Source organism: Amblyraja radiata, chromosome 9, assembly GCF_010909765.2.
Source record: "Amblyraja radiata isolate CabotCenter1 chromosome 9, sAmbRad1.1.pri, whole genome shotgun sequence".
In the NCBI taxonomy this organism is placed as follows: domain Eukaryota; kingdom Metazoa; phylum Chordata; class Chondrichthyes; order Rajiformes; family Rajidae; genus Amblyraja; species Amblyraja radiata.
In genome coordinates this window covers 74,788,890-74,805,175 of record NC_045964.1, presented here as the reverse complement: position 1 = coordinate 74,805,175, position 16,286 = coordinate 74,788,890, and the positions used below count along the sequence as shown (strand labels likewise).

At 38.0% G+C, this 16,286-nt stretch overlaps 1 protein-coding gene across 7 annotated transcripts in view; it reads right to left on the bottom strand.

Annotated features, from left to right (window-relative positions):
- atxn3 (ataxin 3) overlaps positions 1 to 16,286 on the bottom strand; it is a 111,173-nt gene that overhangs the window by 31,481 nt on the left and 63,406 nt on the right. For 3 of the 7 annotated variants that reach the window (XM_033027766.1, XM_033027768.1, XM_033027767.1), the window contains one exon: positions 12,470 to 15,600. The exons of the other annotated variants lie outside the window; for them this stretch is intronic. In XM_033027766.1, the coding sequence (XP_032883657.1) occupies positions 15,509 to 15,600 (92 nt within the window). In that variant the 3' untranslated portion in view covers positions 12,470 to 15,508. Of the gene's footprint in view, positions 1 to 12,469; positions 15,601 to 16,286 lie in introns of those variants that run through there. 7 annotated transcript variants of the gene reach the window in all.

The window sequence follows — 16,286 nt, the reverse complement described above, 5'->3', positions numbered from 1 at the left end:
GGTGGTGATCCAACATTTTTGTTTGAAGCGGTGATATTGATGGCACGTCTGATGCCTTCAATTTTATCTGTATAGAATAATGCAAACTCATTGCATTTCTGCGTGGAATGGAGTTCAGGTGGTAATTGTGTTGGGGGGTTGGTCAGTCTGTCAACAGTTGCAAATAGGGTTTTTGCCTTATTAGTGTTGTTGTTAATGATATTGGAGAAAAATGTTTCTCTAGCACTTTTTAAGTCTAAATTGTAGGCACGGAGGCTCTCTTTATAGATGTCATGGTGAATATGAAGTTTTGTTTTCCGCCAGATGCGCTCAGCTTTCCGGCATTCTCTTTTCTGGGCTGTTACAAAAGCAGCTTTTCTCCAGGGTGCCTTTTGCTTACCAGAAATCGTTTTAACCGTAACAGGTGCAATGACATCTATAACTTTCACAATTTTGGAGTTAAAGTTATCTACAAGATCATCAGCAGAACATGGGTTTAGAGGTGGTAAGAGGGAGATGGCATTTTTAAAGAGTACATTAGAATGTTCATTTATATACCGTTTTTTGACAGTATTTGATTTTGTCTGTATGTCGGAAATAAAAGATATATTAAAGAAAACACAGAAGTGGTCAGACAATGAAGGATCAGTCACGAAAATATCAGAAACAATGAGACCCTTTGTGATAATCAAGTCAAGGGTGTGCCCATTACAATGAGTAGCCTCTTTCACATGTTGAGACAGGTCAAATGTGTCTAAAATAGTTAAAAATTCTTTTGCACCCTTGTCATTCAAATCATCAGTATGAAAATTAAAATCACCAGTTATAACTAGACAGTCAAAGTCAGTGGAGATGCTAGACAATAATTCTGTAAAGTCATCGAAAAAATTAGCATAATATTTAGGAGGCCTGTAAATAATTAATAGGAGAACTCTGGGGGAACATTTCAATACAGCACAAAGGTATTCGAATGATGGAAAATCACCAAGTGACATCTGTTTCCCCTGAAATACATTTTTAAATATAGCAGCAACCCCTCCACCTCTTTTTCCAGATCTACATACATCAAAAAAGTTATAGTTTGGAGGAGCTGTCTCGATCAGAATGGTTGCACTGTTATTTTGTTCTAGCCATGTTTCAGTTAAAAACATAAAATAATAAACTAAACTACAATCAAGCACTCAAACCTCATCATTCGGCTCCAAAACCTGGACTCCTATGACCCCCTTTTGTAATTCGATCTTTGACTTCCTCGGGCAGATCTCAATCATTGCAGATTGGTAACATCTCCTCACTGACCATCAAGAGGCACAGAGCTAGATTTGCTACCTTAATATGCCAGACACCCAGGTTCAATCCTGACTATGGCTGCTGTCTGTATGGAGTTTGCACGTTCTCCCTGTGCGTGTTCTCCGGGTGCTCCGGTTTCCTCCAACACTCTGTAGGTGAATTGGCTTTGGTAAAAAAATGTAAATTGTCACCAGTGTATTGGATAGTGTTGGTGTATGGGGTGATCACTGGTCAGCGTGGATTCGGTGGGCTGAAGGTTTCCATGTTGAATCTCCAAAGTCTAAAATGTCTAAACTCAAAAATGCACCTCAAAGCTGTGTGCGTAGCCCCCTGCCCCCTGCCCCCTGCCCCCTGCCCCACCTTCACACTCATGACCGTGTGGCTAAGTTGAGCTCCAATCCCATCTACTAATTTGCCGATGACACCTCTGCTGTTGTCCGAACTACAGGTGGCGATTAGTTGGCGTATGGGAGAGAGATGGAGCACCTGGTTGAATGATGCCGTGTCAACCTCTTATTCAGTATCAAGACCAAGGAACAAATCATTGACAGCAAAAAGAAGAAATTAGGAGACTGTGTATCCATTTTCATTATTGGGTTTGCAGTAGAGAGAGTTAACAGCTTCAAATTCCTGGGCATTAACATCGCTAATGACCTGTCCTGGGCCCAACACAAGGATTTAATTACGGAGGAGATGCTGGCAAGTTTAACAATATTTGGCATCTCACAGAATGCTCGAACACATTTCGGCAGATCCATTGTGCATAGCATCATGATCCGGTACAGCAATTCCAATGCACACCAACGCTAGAAGAACTCAACCCAGTCCATCAGACACACAGTGCTCTCCACCATCAAAAACATCTACATGATGCACTGCCTCAAGAAAGCATCATCTATCATCAAAGATCGCCCCATTTGTGCTCTGCCACCACTGTCACCATCAAGCAGGAGGTACAGAAGCCCCAAACCATCCGGTTGAGTAGCAGCTATTTTTTTTAAATGACCTGTGCAACCCTAATCGAACCGTGGCAATGGAACACTATGGACCACATCTTGCTCTATGGGCTTGTTGTCTAATTGTATTTTACACTAATGTCTTGTTTTGTTTGCACAACGATTTTCCTTTAATTTGTATAATTTACACATAATTTGTTTTCCTGTGTCGCCAGAGTCTATGTGCCAGTGATGCTGCTGCAAATAAGATGTTCACTGCAGCTGTACCTCGCCTCATATGTCAACAAACTCGACCTGACCTGCAATATTTTAAGTATAAAATATTAAAACTGCTTAGTGTTCAGAATGGATGGAATTGTACGCCCGTAACTTTTTTACCACACGGGAGCTTGGATAAGTTAGGCAACGTGAGGAAGTTGTTTTTTTTTCCCAATGAGTAATTTGTGATAGACTGGAATGTGTCGCCTGAAGGAATGGTGGAAACAGACACATTGTAACTTCCAAATGTGCAAATTAATTAAAAACATTGAAAAGGGAAGACTCATTGTATTTTGGGAGATGAGCTGTGACAGTTGCCAGGGTAATAACTATGTGGCGATAATTGAATAAGTCTTGCAAAATACCAACAGAGGTACAGTTAGTTGAATGGATTCTTCCTCTGTTGTATCATCATGAGCATATTCTAACCTCAGCATTTTCTCTCTGCTCTATATATGGTATCATGGCAAACACTCAGAATTCAAAACAGACGATACTCTAGACGTTATCTCTAAAAGACAAAATTACACATTTTACCAGAAAATAACGTAAGCATTGCAAAAATAGCTTTATCAGTTGATTACGTCAACCTGTCTGAACTGAAAATGACTCATTCATTAACTCAGCACGAAAACATTTTTCATGTCGTGAGATATATGGAGACATGACTTTATACTATTTTAGGGCGCACACATCTTATCTCCAATGTGCACACACAAAAAGGTCTACAAAACATAAATAATCATGCTTCATGTCATCTATCTCTTAGGAAACATGAAATAGGATAGCAAGAGACTTACGTCTACCAACATTGTCTTTACATTTTGAAAAAGCTGAATTCGAATTGTGATATTTTGCATTAATCTTCTATAATGTGAAATAGTTAAGATCCAAACCTCATACAACCAACATATGTACTACAAGCCTTTCTAGACACTTAAAATATTACAGTACCACTATGCTGTTTTTGTTTTAAAGAAGAAAGTAAACATATTACATTAGTTTTACATTAAGCAGCAATTGATAAGTAATATTGTGTAAATTATAATACATAAAGCAAACCGGATTTTAAGTTTTGTTTCAGAGATCTTGCTTACCCTTCTCTTGAAGCAACTATGGTGGTGAGAGACACACAGAAAGCTAGACACAAAATGCTGGAGTAACTCAACGGGCTGGGCAGCATCTCTGGAGAAAAGGAATAGATGACGTTTCGGGTCGAGACCCTTCTTCAGATTGTGGGATACTCCAGTTCCTTTTTTTCCAGTTTCCTTATGAAATAAGCTTTTCCTTCCATGTGTCTAGACAACTGAGTGTTAACCACAACAGCAGCCACTGAGCAAGGCAGACTGGATAGCAATCAAAAGAGGATGACAGTTCCCTTTTGAACAAAAGAGGATGACAGGTTTGGTTGTCCTATGCTAAAACAGATCATTGGGGCTGAATAATTGTACTGAATCACTGCAATTCAGGATCTTTCTGCAATCTATTTATTGAAAGGAGCACCAGGATTCCCCTGACTTTTTTGTCTTTTAGTCTTCTAAAGAAGGACCCGGCCTGAAGGGGCCATCGTGAACAAAGGGACCCGGCGCAGTGGGGGGGGCGGCCAGGAGAACAAAGAGGGACCCTAAGTAGGGTGGCTGTTGAGAACAAAGGGCGATCATTGGGGACTGTAATAGATATTTAGTATGTGTAAGAAGGAACTGCAGATGCTGGTTTAAACCGAAGATACACACAAAAAACTGGAGTAACTCAGCGGGACAAGCAGCATCTCTGGAGAGAAGGAATGGGTGACATTTCGGGTCGAGACCCTTCTTCAGACTGGTTAGGGATAAGGGTAAATATTTAGTGACTTTGTTGACACCCTCTCCCTTGTGTATGGAATGCAAAACAAAATATTTCCCTGTGAGATGTCACATGTGATAGGATAGTATCATTCAATCATTCAATCAATCATGTGTTTGATTAAGATAATCAAGTAATTTGATTAGCTCGTTTTGTAATTTAACATTATAAATGATGTTTTCATAATTTATCACAAGGATAAATTATGAAAACATAGAATAAAATTAGGACTGAGGGCAAGGTAACAAAGCAAATGAAGGTAGTCGAGATCTGGAACTCATTCTCCTGCTCACCATACCATCAACCAATAAAGTTACTTGGGTCATATTTCAATAGTGGAATCAATAGATTTTTATTAGGTCAGAGCAGTAGGATGCAGAAATATGGAGGTCGGATGGAGTTAAGTTACAGATCTGCCCTGATCTAAAATAAGTAACAGACCTGACCTGTGGAGCTGAAAGGCACATTTCTATTTCCAAGACGCTGTTGAATTTTCTTTGGCATATTTACCTTTCTTCCCGACAAGAAAGTACATTGTTTCCTGACGAATCAGTGATTTAACACAAAACACATTTAGAAAGCTGAGTGCTTCCTTTCTTTCCCCACCCCTGTAATCAATCTGAAGAAGGGTCCTGACCCGAAACATCACCCAAACATGATCTCCAGAGATACTGCCCGACCCGCTGAGTTACTCCAGCATTTTGTGTCTTTCCTTGACACAAATCTTTACCTTCTCATGCCCTTTGTTGTCTGGGGAGAATGACCCTGCTACAATTCGTGTCGTTCACAGGCTGGGTGGCTAATAACATATGAAGTAGCGATGAAAATTAAAATCAACAGCTCTGATGGCTAACTGAAAACTGACCTACCCACATAGGTTTAGATTTTCCTTCATTAAGAAGATTATTTTGTTCCTTTTTGACAACAAAGTGCAGGCTATTGTTGCCTTTTTGTAAACACCACCAATCTCCTAATCAAAAATCTTTCCTTGCTTGTTTGGCCACGATTCTGCTCAGTCACGTCGTTTGTTTCCTCCCTTTCTGCTAGAATAATAAGTTGTGAAAGTTGTTATATGGTGTAACGTGTCCAACATGCACAATGGTGTTGAGGGTTGCCCAAACTTATAAAATTGAACTCAACAGAATCAATGCCATGAAGGAATGCATCAAACTGCAATTTTTTCTCCTTCAACTTCCAATAATAGTCCTTTAAAAAGATGCGTTAAAACAGATTTATGCATGAGTGTCAGCAAACAACGACACTTCAAAATATGTTGCTCATTTTATTTGCCACAGTCTGCTGGATTGGAATCATGTGCAGATCACACTGATAGTAAACTCCATTCTCCACAGAAAAGGACACAAAGTACAAGAGCAATTCAGCGGGTTTGGCCGCAACCATGGAGAACATGGACATTTGGCCTTTCGGGTTGGGACCCTTCTTCAGATCCTGTTTTCTCCCTGCTGTACAGGTCATTTGCAAACTAATATGAAAATCTGGCACCTTTCATTGTCAATTATTCACAATAATATCTCATCTATTATCTGATCTCTTGAACTCAATTTCAAATGCTTCTGCAGCAATTGCACCCTTGATCTCTGGGCCCAGCACTATCACAAGGCTACCATAGTTACAGTATCATTCAAAGATTTAAATCTGCAAGATAGCCAAATAGCCAAAGTTTAAAGCATTTAGAAAGACAAAGTGTTACATGCCATTCTGTTTTATGTTTATCAATAGTCAAAAACATTTTTCACAGCATCAATAGATTCTAATTCATGGAAAATTTGACTGGATTTTTATTTTTCAATTACTGGAAAAAATACAAATTTAAAAAAAATATACAGCCACTACTTCCTAATTAATGAATGACTTGATACGAAATCAGTTTGGAAAAGAAATCCAAAAATAAACTTGGATCAAAAAGAGTTGGTTTTATTTTATGTAATTTCATATTTTACATTTATGTCCTCTGATGCGATCATGAAAATGTAAACAAAGTACATTATAGAATCTAGAACATGCAAACAACATATAACGGACAATAAATGTGATAACCATACCCAAATTCTATATTAGTGAATAAAAATGTAAATACTGCTGAAAAATTCATCCAAAAACAAATCTTTAAAACATAACTAGTCTATTGTAATAGTTTAAAAGAGGCTTCTTTCAAATTCTTTCAATTCCGACCTCTAATTCACTCAGCGGGGTTGTGCTTGGAAGAGTTTTCAGACGATAAGTGTTACAGTTAAAGATTGAAAACCATTTAAAGTTATACCACAAATTATCCCAAAAGGCATCAAATATTACTTGGATCAGAATGAATGCATTTTTTTCTCTCTCTACAAACATATTTATTGCTGACTTACAAGGGCAGTGCAGTTCATTCAAATCAGCAAAATTGTCAAGAGTTGTCAAGATTTTTGTGTTCACTTTTTCCTCTTTCTATCTTGAATTATGATTTGCAACAAATGTTCATAACCTCGCTAATTACACTTGCTATAGACTGAAAAGAAAGATTGTTGGTCTAGGTATTCATCTTGCACAGAAGTGCAAAACGGGTAGCATTGTGCTAGTTTCTTTGTAACTGTAACATTATATTCTGCACTCTGGTATTTTTTCTCTTTGCACTATTGCACTTTGTGTGGCTTGATAGTACTCATGTATAGTATGATCTGACTGGATAATATGCAAACACTGCAAGTGACAAAATAAACCAATACCAATAGTCACTACATCTAACATTCATTGCTTTATGTTCAATGCTTTTACAGTTGTACAAATGTTGATAAATATTGAAATCTTTTGGAATATACTAAAATAAATTCAACATCACAGAAACATTTTTTGTCTTTGGAATTGGTAAAATGTTATTTGGATAAGTGGACTGTAGCTTTATATTAAACAGTACAAATATTAACAGAAAAAGCAAAGTCTTGTGGCATATAATTGAATAAATTTTATTCAACAGGATATATGCCAGCAAAACAGAATTTAATGTTGGTGGTGCAACATTATAACTCATATGAACTTTTGGGTTGTAGAAAGTTATTCTAAATCTTTATGGAAACAGAAGTTTGTGCTTGTGGCCTATTGTGTGTGTTAAACATTGGAATGGAAGTCTTTAATTTAGTTTAGTTTAGTTTATAGAGATACAGCGTGGAAACAAGCCCTTCGGCCCATCGAGTCCACACCGACAAGCAATCCCCGCATAGTAACACTATCCTACACACACTGTGGATAGTTTTTTTACATTTTACACCATGTCAATCAACCTACAACCTGTATGTCTTTGGAGTGTGGGAGGAAACCAAGTTCTCAGAGAAAACCCACGCTGGTCACGGGGAGAACGTACAGGATCGAACCCGGGTCTCTGGTATTGTAAATGCTGTAAGGCAGCAACTCTACCGCTGAGCCACCCTGGACTTTTCAGAGCACACAGTGAATATTGAAAAGTGAAATTACCAGCGATATTGCATTTCTGACTGAATTTTCTACTTTCTGGCAGCCTATGTCAGCACCATCTTCTGGAGCAATAACCCTATCAACAGGCTTTGATCATACTCTCCCAGTTCTGGGCACCCAACACACAATCTGTTAAACACCATTCTCTCTGCTGCACAGAGGAAAATACTCCAACAATGTTTTTAAAAAATGCATGCAAAAACCTAACATCCTCTCTGACTCATAGGACTCCTTGGCATGTGATCATTCAAAATGGAGAAGTATTCAAAAGGCACATAGCAGCTTGTATCTTTGTGCTAGGAGCACATATGTGTAAATGTGAAAGTAGTGCATGACACCTCAGATAACTCACCCAACCAGTCAAGAAATCAGCCTACGGGATCTATGGCAGAGTCTGTAGATCCCACATAAAACTCATCAGTCACTGTGGGTGTTGTAGTGACTCATTCTTGATCACAAAGGATTACTTAAGGAAAGGTAAGTTATGGCTGCACCTCAAACATTGCATTCACTTCTGTACACTGCACATTTAGGAAGCAGATATTGCCTTTGCAATTGGTGCAGTTTGGATTTAATTGAAACGTACATCGATTCCAAGGGCGTAGAATACACAAACTAGAGTCGTCTTCTCCGGAATTTGAAAGAATAAACAACTATTTGATAACATTTTAAAAGCTTTGAAGTGCAACTGATAGGGCAGATTAAGTGAGTTTATGAATGTAATGGCAATTTCAAGCTTTTCCAATGTCCAACTTTTCTTTCCCGTTACTACACAGGCAGGGAGGTGTCATCGTACGCTGAAGATAAAAGAAACATATACTCGAGTTGTTCTTTTCAGTTTAATTGATTCTTTATTGATGTAGTTGTACAGACTAAGAAGTGAACATACCAGATCCTCTTTATTCTTATACAAATTGTACCTTTCCGTTCTTACTATCTGATCTGGTAAAAACTGTATTCTTTCTCCCGTGCCTGCTCCAGTCTGATCTAGCCACTCCCTGTGACTACGCTATATGTAACGTTCATCTACCTATCAAAAGCCCACTCCCTAAGCGTTGAAAATAATACTGCTAGAAAATCTAGATCAAATAATAATAATATGCTGACAGTTTCTAGCTTAAGCATGAATGGGTCCTACAATGATGTTTACAACTAACAAATGAGTCTACAGTTTTGGGCAGGTTTTCAAGATGGATGTTTGGAAATACTTCCAAAATGTTAAACGTGAGGAAGTATGAAAGGAGTTGACTTTGACTTATTTGCTATTTTAATTCTGAGACGGATGAACTTCTTTCACCAAAGATGTCAAGGGATGAGAAGAAAGGGAAGAATCTGGCTACAGATAATTCACGATTGAATGGAAATACAGGCTTGAGAAGCTACATGGCTTATTCCTGTATCTGTCCTATGTAAGTCTGGAGAAGCGGCAACTGTTTTCCTTGGAACAGAATAATGGAAGGGGGAAATTTGAGATAAGTATTCAAAATCATTCAGGATTTTGAAAGTAAATAAGGAGCAACTGTTTTCAAAGGCAAAAAGGCAGTACCTAGTTAAGGTACTTGGCAAAATGTGTGGCATTTACAAGAACCAAAAAAAAATTGCAGTAATTTATAATCTGCAAAATACTTATTTAAGTCTGGTGAGAGCAGATTCAAAAATAACTTTCAAAATGGAATTTAATACTTCAGATATTCCCCCCTCCCCCGGGAAGCACAGGGGGGCAGGCCTTTGAGAAAAATGGCACGGGCATGATGGATTAAATGACCTATAACCATATAATATAACCATATAACAATTACAGCACGGAAACAGGCCATCTCGACCCTTCTAGTCCGTGCCGAACACGTATTCTCCCCTAGTCCCATATACCTGCGCTCAGACCATAACCCTCCATTCCTTTCCCGTCCATATAACTATCCAATTTATTTTTAAATGATAAAAACGAACCTACCTCCACCACCTTCACTGGAAGCTCATTCCACACAGCCACCACTCTCTGAGTAAAGAAGTTCCCCCTCATGTTACCCCTAAACTTCTGTCCCTTAATTCTCAAGTCATGTCCCCTTGTTTGAATCTTCCCTACTCTTAGTGGGAAAAGCTTATCCACGTCAACTCTGTCTATCCCTCTCATCATTTTAAAGACCTCTATCAAGTCCCCCCTTAACCTTCTGCGCTCCAAAGAATAAAGCCCTAACTTGTTTAACCTTTCTCTGTAACTTAGTTGCTGAAACCCAGGCAACATTCTAGTAAATCTCCTCTGTACTCTCTCTATTTTGTTGACATCCTTCCTATAATTAGGCGACCAAAATTGTACACCATACTCCAGAAATGGCCTCACCAATGCCTTGTACAATTTTAACATTACATCCCAACTTCTATACTCAATGCTCTGATTTATAAAAGCCAGCACACCAAAAGCTTTCTTTACCACCCTATCTACATGAGATTCCACTTTCAGGGAACTGTGCACAGTTATTCCCAGATCCCTTTGTTCACCTGCATTCTTCAATTCCCTACTATTTACCATGTACGTCCTATTTTGATTTGTCCTGCCAAGATGTAGCACCTCACACTTATCAGCATTAAACTCCATCTGCCATCTTTCAGCCCACTCTTCCAACTGGCATAAATCTCTCTGTAGACTTTGAAAATCTACTTCATTATCCACAACCCCACCTATCTTAGTATCATCTGCATACTTACTAATCCAATTTACCACACCATCATCCAGATCATTGATGTACATGACAAACAACAGTGGACCCAACACAGATATCTGTGGCACCCCACTAGTCACTGGCCTCCAACCTGACAAACAACCATCCACCATTACTCTCTGGCATCTCCCATTCAGCCACGGTTGAATCCATCTTGCTACTCCACCATTAATACCCAACCATTGAACCTTCTTAACCAACCTTCCATGAGGAACCTTGTCAAAGGCCTTACTGAAGTCCATATATACAACATCCACGGCTTTACCCTCATCAATTTCCCGAGTAACCTCTTCAAAAAATTCAAGAAAATTAGTCAAACATGACCTTCCAGGCACAAATCCATGTTGACTGCTCCTAACCTACTCTTCCTGTTTCATTTTATGATTGCTCCTCGCAGAAGCAAAATGCCATCCATGACATATCTAGCGATATTTGCATTGAGTAAATCCCTTGCTGCTAAATTTCTGGGATATATTAATTGAAAAAAAACCCCAGTAATTAATAATTTAACAGGCAGAATATGGAATATTAACAATTAAAGATAACAACACAAGGAACTTATTTGTTCAGGATATCACGATTCATTTTCTCTCATTTATACAAGATCTCTGGAAAAATATACTGTCGTGTTGCCAATGGTCATTACACAGGAATTTTCACTTTTTGTTCCATTCTGCCTTTGGAAACTATTGGATGCACTGAACTTTCTAAAACTTTTGTTTATTAATATTCTGCACTGCATGTGGAAATGACAACCTTTGGAATAGATTCATTTTGGCAGGGACCCTGAACGTGTGTGTATTCCGAATGGTGGATGTTTCACACAGTGAATATTCAGACTAGGATCTTCTACTGTTTATAAACATATAGAAATGATATTTGTACAGGGCATGACAGTGCCAAGGTCAACCCTGTATAATTGTGAGGTTACTACTGGTTATCTTAAGACTTAATAAAATGTTAAATAAGTTTGTTGTTCAGACCTTTTGACATGGGTGATTAGATTTCCATGTGCACCTCTGAACACGTATAGAAAAAATCCAAAAAAGGGGGTAGAAAAAATGTAGGCCTTGCATAGAAACATTAAAGCTTCAGTAATGTCTAGAATTATAAAACCATAATCAATGGAACTAGAAAGCTGCCAACATTAATTATCAATGCGCTATTACATAATCTAGACACAGTCTTCAACACCAAGCATTTTATTAGGTTTAGAATCTGAAAAATGTGTGTTATTTAAAAAAAAAGATGTGATTAAGCCAGGGAGGCAGCAGAAAAGATTCACCAGGAGGTTGCCAGGACTAGAGGCCTTGGGTTATGACAGACTGGATAGGTTGGGCCATTTTCCCCCTGGAGTGAAAGAGGCTGAAAGGAGACCTTATAGAGGTGTGTACAATGATGCTGATATAGAAAAGGTCACAGTCTTTTTCCCAGGATAGGGAAGTCTAAAACTAGAGGGCATTGGTGTATGGTCATAGGGGGAGGATTGAAAGGGGAACTGAGAGGCAATTTCTTCACACAGAAAGTGGTGGATATATAGAACGAGCTGCCAGTGGAAGTGGTAGAAGAAGGTATATTTATATTTAAATTAAAAGACATTTGGACACGTAGATGGGTCGAAAAGAAATAGAGGGATATGGCCGAATGCAAGCAAATGGGACAAGTTGAAGGCCGCACCTTGGTTGACAAGTTGAGCCGAAAGGCCCGTTTCAAAGCTATTTAACTCTATCCGTATCATTGGTGTAAGAAAATATTTTTCAAAAATCTGTTAAGTTTGCAGATGCACTGGAAATTGTCACAACATTCCAGACTGTTGAAAGACCACTAGGCTATCTCTAAAAGACAAGATTGCACGTTTAATCTTTTTAAGCATGAACCTATGCCAAGTATGCTTATTCATTACGTCAGTGCCATGACTCATTCAGTAACTCACAACATAACATCAAAAAAGACACAGACTTTCAAAACCAAAATGCAGCTTTATTTAATACACAGCCATGTGAATACTATTTTAGAGACCGACACATCTTATCTCCAGTGTGCAGATGAAAAAAAAGCCTTGCAAAATGCAAATAACCAATTTTTTAAAAATGTCATCTGCCTCCTTGCTAAAATAAAACAAGGCAGGAAGACATTCTCATTTCATCTAACATTCTTTACCATTTTGGTCTTAACCTTTAAAAAACTGCATTCAAATAGAAATTTGATTCTGCAGATAACTCTTAGAACATGAAGAAATTAAAGTCCAAACTTCAGCACACATAACATACAGGCAGGCAGTGCAACCATTTCTAGGACCCATTTAAAACTATTCCATTAAAAAAAAGTAAGCAGGAAAGAAATAATATGGAGATTGCAGTAGTTTCAAATAATGCCAATAGTTCTGAGAAAACAGTTAAAAGCACACTGAAAGCTGAAATGTTCTGCTTTTTATTTCCTGTTCAAGCCTCCCTCCCAAAAGCAATAATTAGCAAGTATGGCAAGGAATTAATCACCCTGGACCCTTGCACAAGGGATTACTCTTCAGTGAAGCCAGATGCTGTTAACTGGCCATTCCTCTGCAGAGGCCATTGGGGAAGTCAGGCCAGTCGCCCAAAGCAGAAAGTCTATTTGATTGTGCCTTGGAAAACACAATCAAGTGGGTAATCATTGTATCCACTCTCCATCCAATTGAGGTAAATTGAACTTTACTCAAACTAACAATTGAATCGGGCACTTCAGCATTTCTGGCATTCAAATTAAGATATTTTAATTGAAGAGATATTATAAATAGACTTGATAGGTTAGTGAGAGAGAACTTTTAGCTTAAAATTGGAGCTGGGGCTGTGGAAATATGTAAAACTCTTCAAATAGGTTATTGAGCCTTGGTCAGACTTCAAAAGTAAGATCAATAGGATTGTAGTAGCTAAGAATATTAATAGCAGCTAGACGAGCTGAAATATCGATCATCTGTTATCTAAAATAAATGGCAAAATGGGCTTTGGGGGATAAAGGTCTATTTCTAATACGCTATACTAAGAATTTCCAGTAACTTTATTTTCATTCCAGTAGTGAAAATACTTAGCATCCAGATGAACCAATACCTTGGCAAAAAAGGCCTGTTTCCATGCTCTCCCTCTCTCTCTTTCTCACACACACTCAAACTAAACTAAAACATTTACCCTGCTTGGTATGACATAAAGGACTGGTATGTCACAAATATCAATGTTCCATTCCTGGACTCAGAGTTAACTGATGTCAGTCGAGTTGAGAATGGGATTTCTAAAACTGAGCCTACATTTTGCAATGCTGCATGATAAAAGGTGGCAAAGTGGTGATGGTGAAAACACAATTACCATTCTTGTCCATCATCACCTTCTGCTTAAAAATTGCATTACCTTTTAGTTAAATAAATGAGCTCAGTCACAATTTCCTAATTCCACTCTTCTACCTAGCCATCCTGACCCCCAACCACAGCCATGTTAGAATAACTGGTTTACAAAGGTACTCAGTCCAGGAAGAGAGGAGTGCTGCTGGCACCATGGCGCTGGGTCACCACTAGTGCCTACTAAACTCTATTCTATCCAGTCAAAATCTTTGGACGAAAATAGAGCAATAATACAAATACTTCTCACTTTTCAAATTTATATTTAACTAAAAAAAGGCCACTTTACAAGTTAACCAGATTTATTCCTGGAATGAAAGCAACAAAAGCTAAACAATATTTATTGCTCATTCTGGCTGCCGATAGAGCTTAGTGTTAGATTGGAGTATAGTGTAGATCAGACTTGTAGTAAGCTCTATTTCCAAAATGTGATTTATGAATAGCTTGATTTTATGAAAATCCAGCAATTTACATAAACTTTTCCTTGTTGATTTATTTTTAAATACAATCTTATCTGATTAAGCAATATTTATTCTTATTTTTGGACCCTAATTAGCAACAGTATTTTGCAGGGCCATAAATTTAAGCTACGGAGAAATAACCACTCCCACCTGCAAAGATGGACACAAATTGCAATATGCTAAACTATTTTATCTTGGCCCACACAGACAAACACATGATTTTTGTACGTTAATCTAATAATGCAAGTTTCATGACGTTTCAATGGATAACATGTTTGACTGAGATTAAATGTTTCAATGAAAGGAGAACAGAATAATGCATAAAGAGGCATTTTACACAGAGGCATTTACTTAATTACAATCAAAAACGTGATCTGAAGCTACAATTTTTAAACAGGTCATAATGGACATCAGATTAATGATTCAAATACAGTTTTTCTTATTTCATGTATTTCCATGTTCTGCACCTGTCCCAGACTTGAACATCAAAATTAAATGGACAAAAATAGAAATTCAAGGATATAAATAGAACCTGCATAATTGAGTACAACACATTAAACATAAAGGTAATTAGTTTCAGAGTTTCAGTTTCAAAGGCATTTCAGTGCCAGCACAGGATCAATACCCAAACATAAACAACCTTAAAAACCTCCAAGTATCAATAAAACACTCAAACCTCAGGCATTTGCTACATATTGTATCCCTTAATCCGACATTTACATGAACTTGATTTTCACAGATACAGTACATTAGGCAAGAGGCTTAAACATGAATATTAATTTAAAAAAAAGCAAAGAACTTAACACATCAAAACTTCCTTCTTCCAAGGCCCAGTTGCACAATTAAACCATGAAATAAATCAGTAACTGTTTGCCAAATGGCAAAGTTTACATATGGGTGCAAAATATTTCAACACTTCCCTGTAATTTACTAGGTGGTGCATGAAGAAGGTTTTACAGCAGGTAAGGTGCTACAATTCAAGATCAAAAACTCGTTCTGTACCACGAACGATTTTGTTAAACACCACAAATGCCAATTGCATCAAGTGAACATTATCTTTGTTCTCTCTCAACACATCTGCCTATTTTACTTCATAGCTGATGTACAAGAGGAGACCAGTTCACACAAATCAGTAGTGGAAGTACAGTTGTTACTGGTATATTTGTTCTCAAATTAACTTCCTTCCCCTTTTGAATTATTATTGGCACCAGCTTCTAGTGGTTTCAACACATCTGCTTGAGGCAGTTCTCCTTCAGTCACGTTAGCTATAGATAGGAAAGATAAAATAACTCTTATTGGTTCTAAATGTATCAGCTCATTGAAGAAAGGATGCCCATAAAATCATGAGCTATAATGTTATTTAAAAGCTCTTTATTGTTAAATAACTGGCAATATTAGCAGTCACCTCCTTAAAACTAACACTGATTGAAACCAACCCTTTAGATGCTTTAGCTATAGGATGGCATGGTGGCGCAGCCATGGTATGGTAGAGTTGCTGCCTTACAGCTCCAAACACCCGGGTTCGATCCTGACTATGGTTATTGGCTGTATGATGTTTGTACATTCTCCCCGTGACCGCGTGGGTTTCCCCACGGTGCTCCGGTTTCCTCCCACACTCCATAGACGTACAGGTTTGTAGGTCAATTGGCTTCAGTAAAAATAGTAACTTGTTCCTAATGTGTAGGATGGTGCTAGTGTCTGGGGATCGCTACACAGTGGGCAACGCTGTTTCTCGAAACTAAACTAAACTTTCATTCAAAAAATAACATGATATAATTCCAAAACTATTCAGGGTTTCCTGATGGGAATACCGTTTACAATGGAGAGTATGAATTGATTAATCTCATTATACAGCCTTGAATTGAACACCGGTCTCTTCAAGAACCTACATCGCCCAGAGTTGTACTGGGGGAGAACTTGCTACAGTAAATTACTTCTTTGTGTAGTTTAG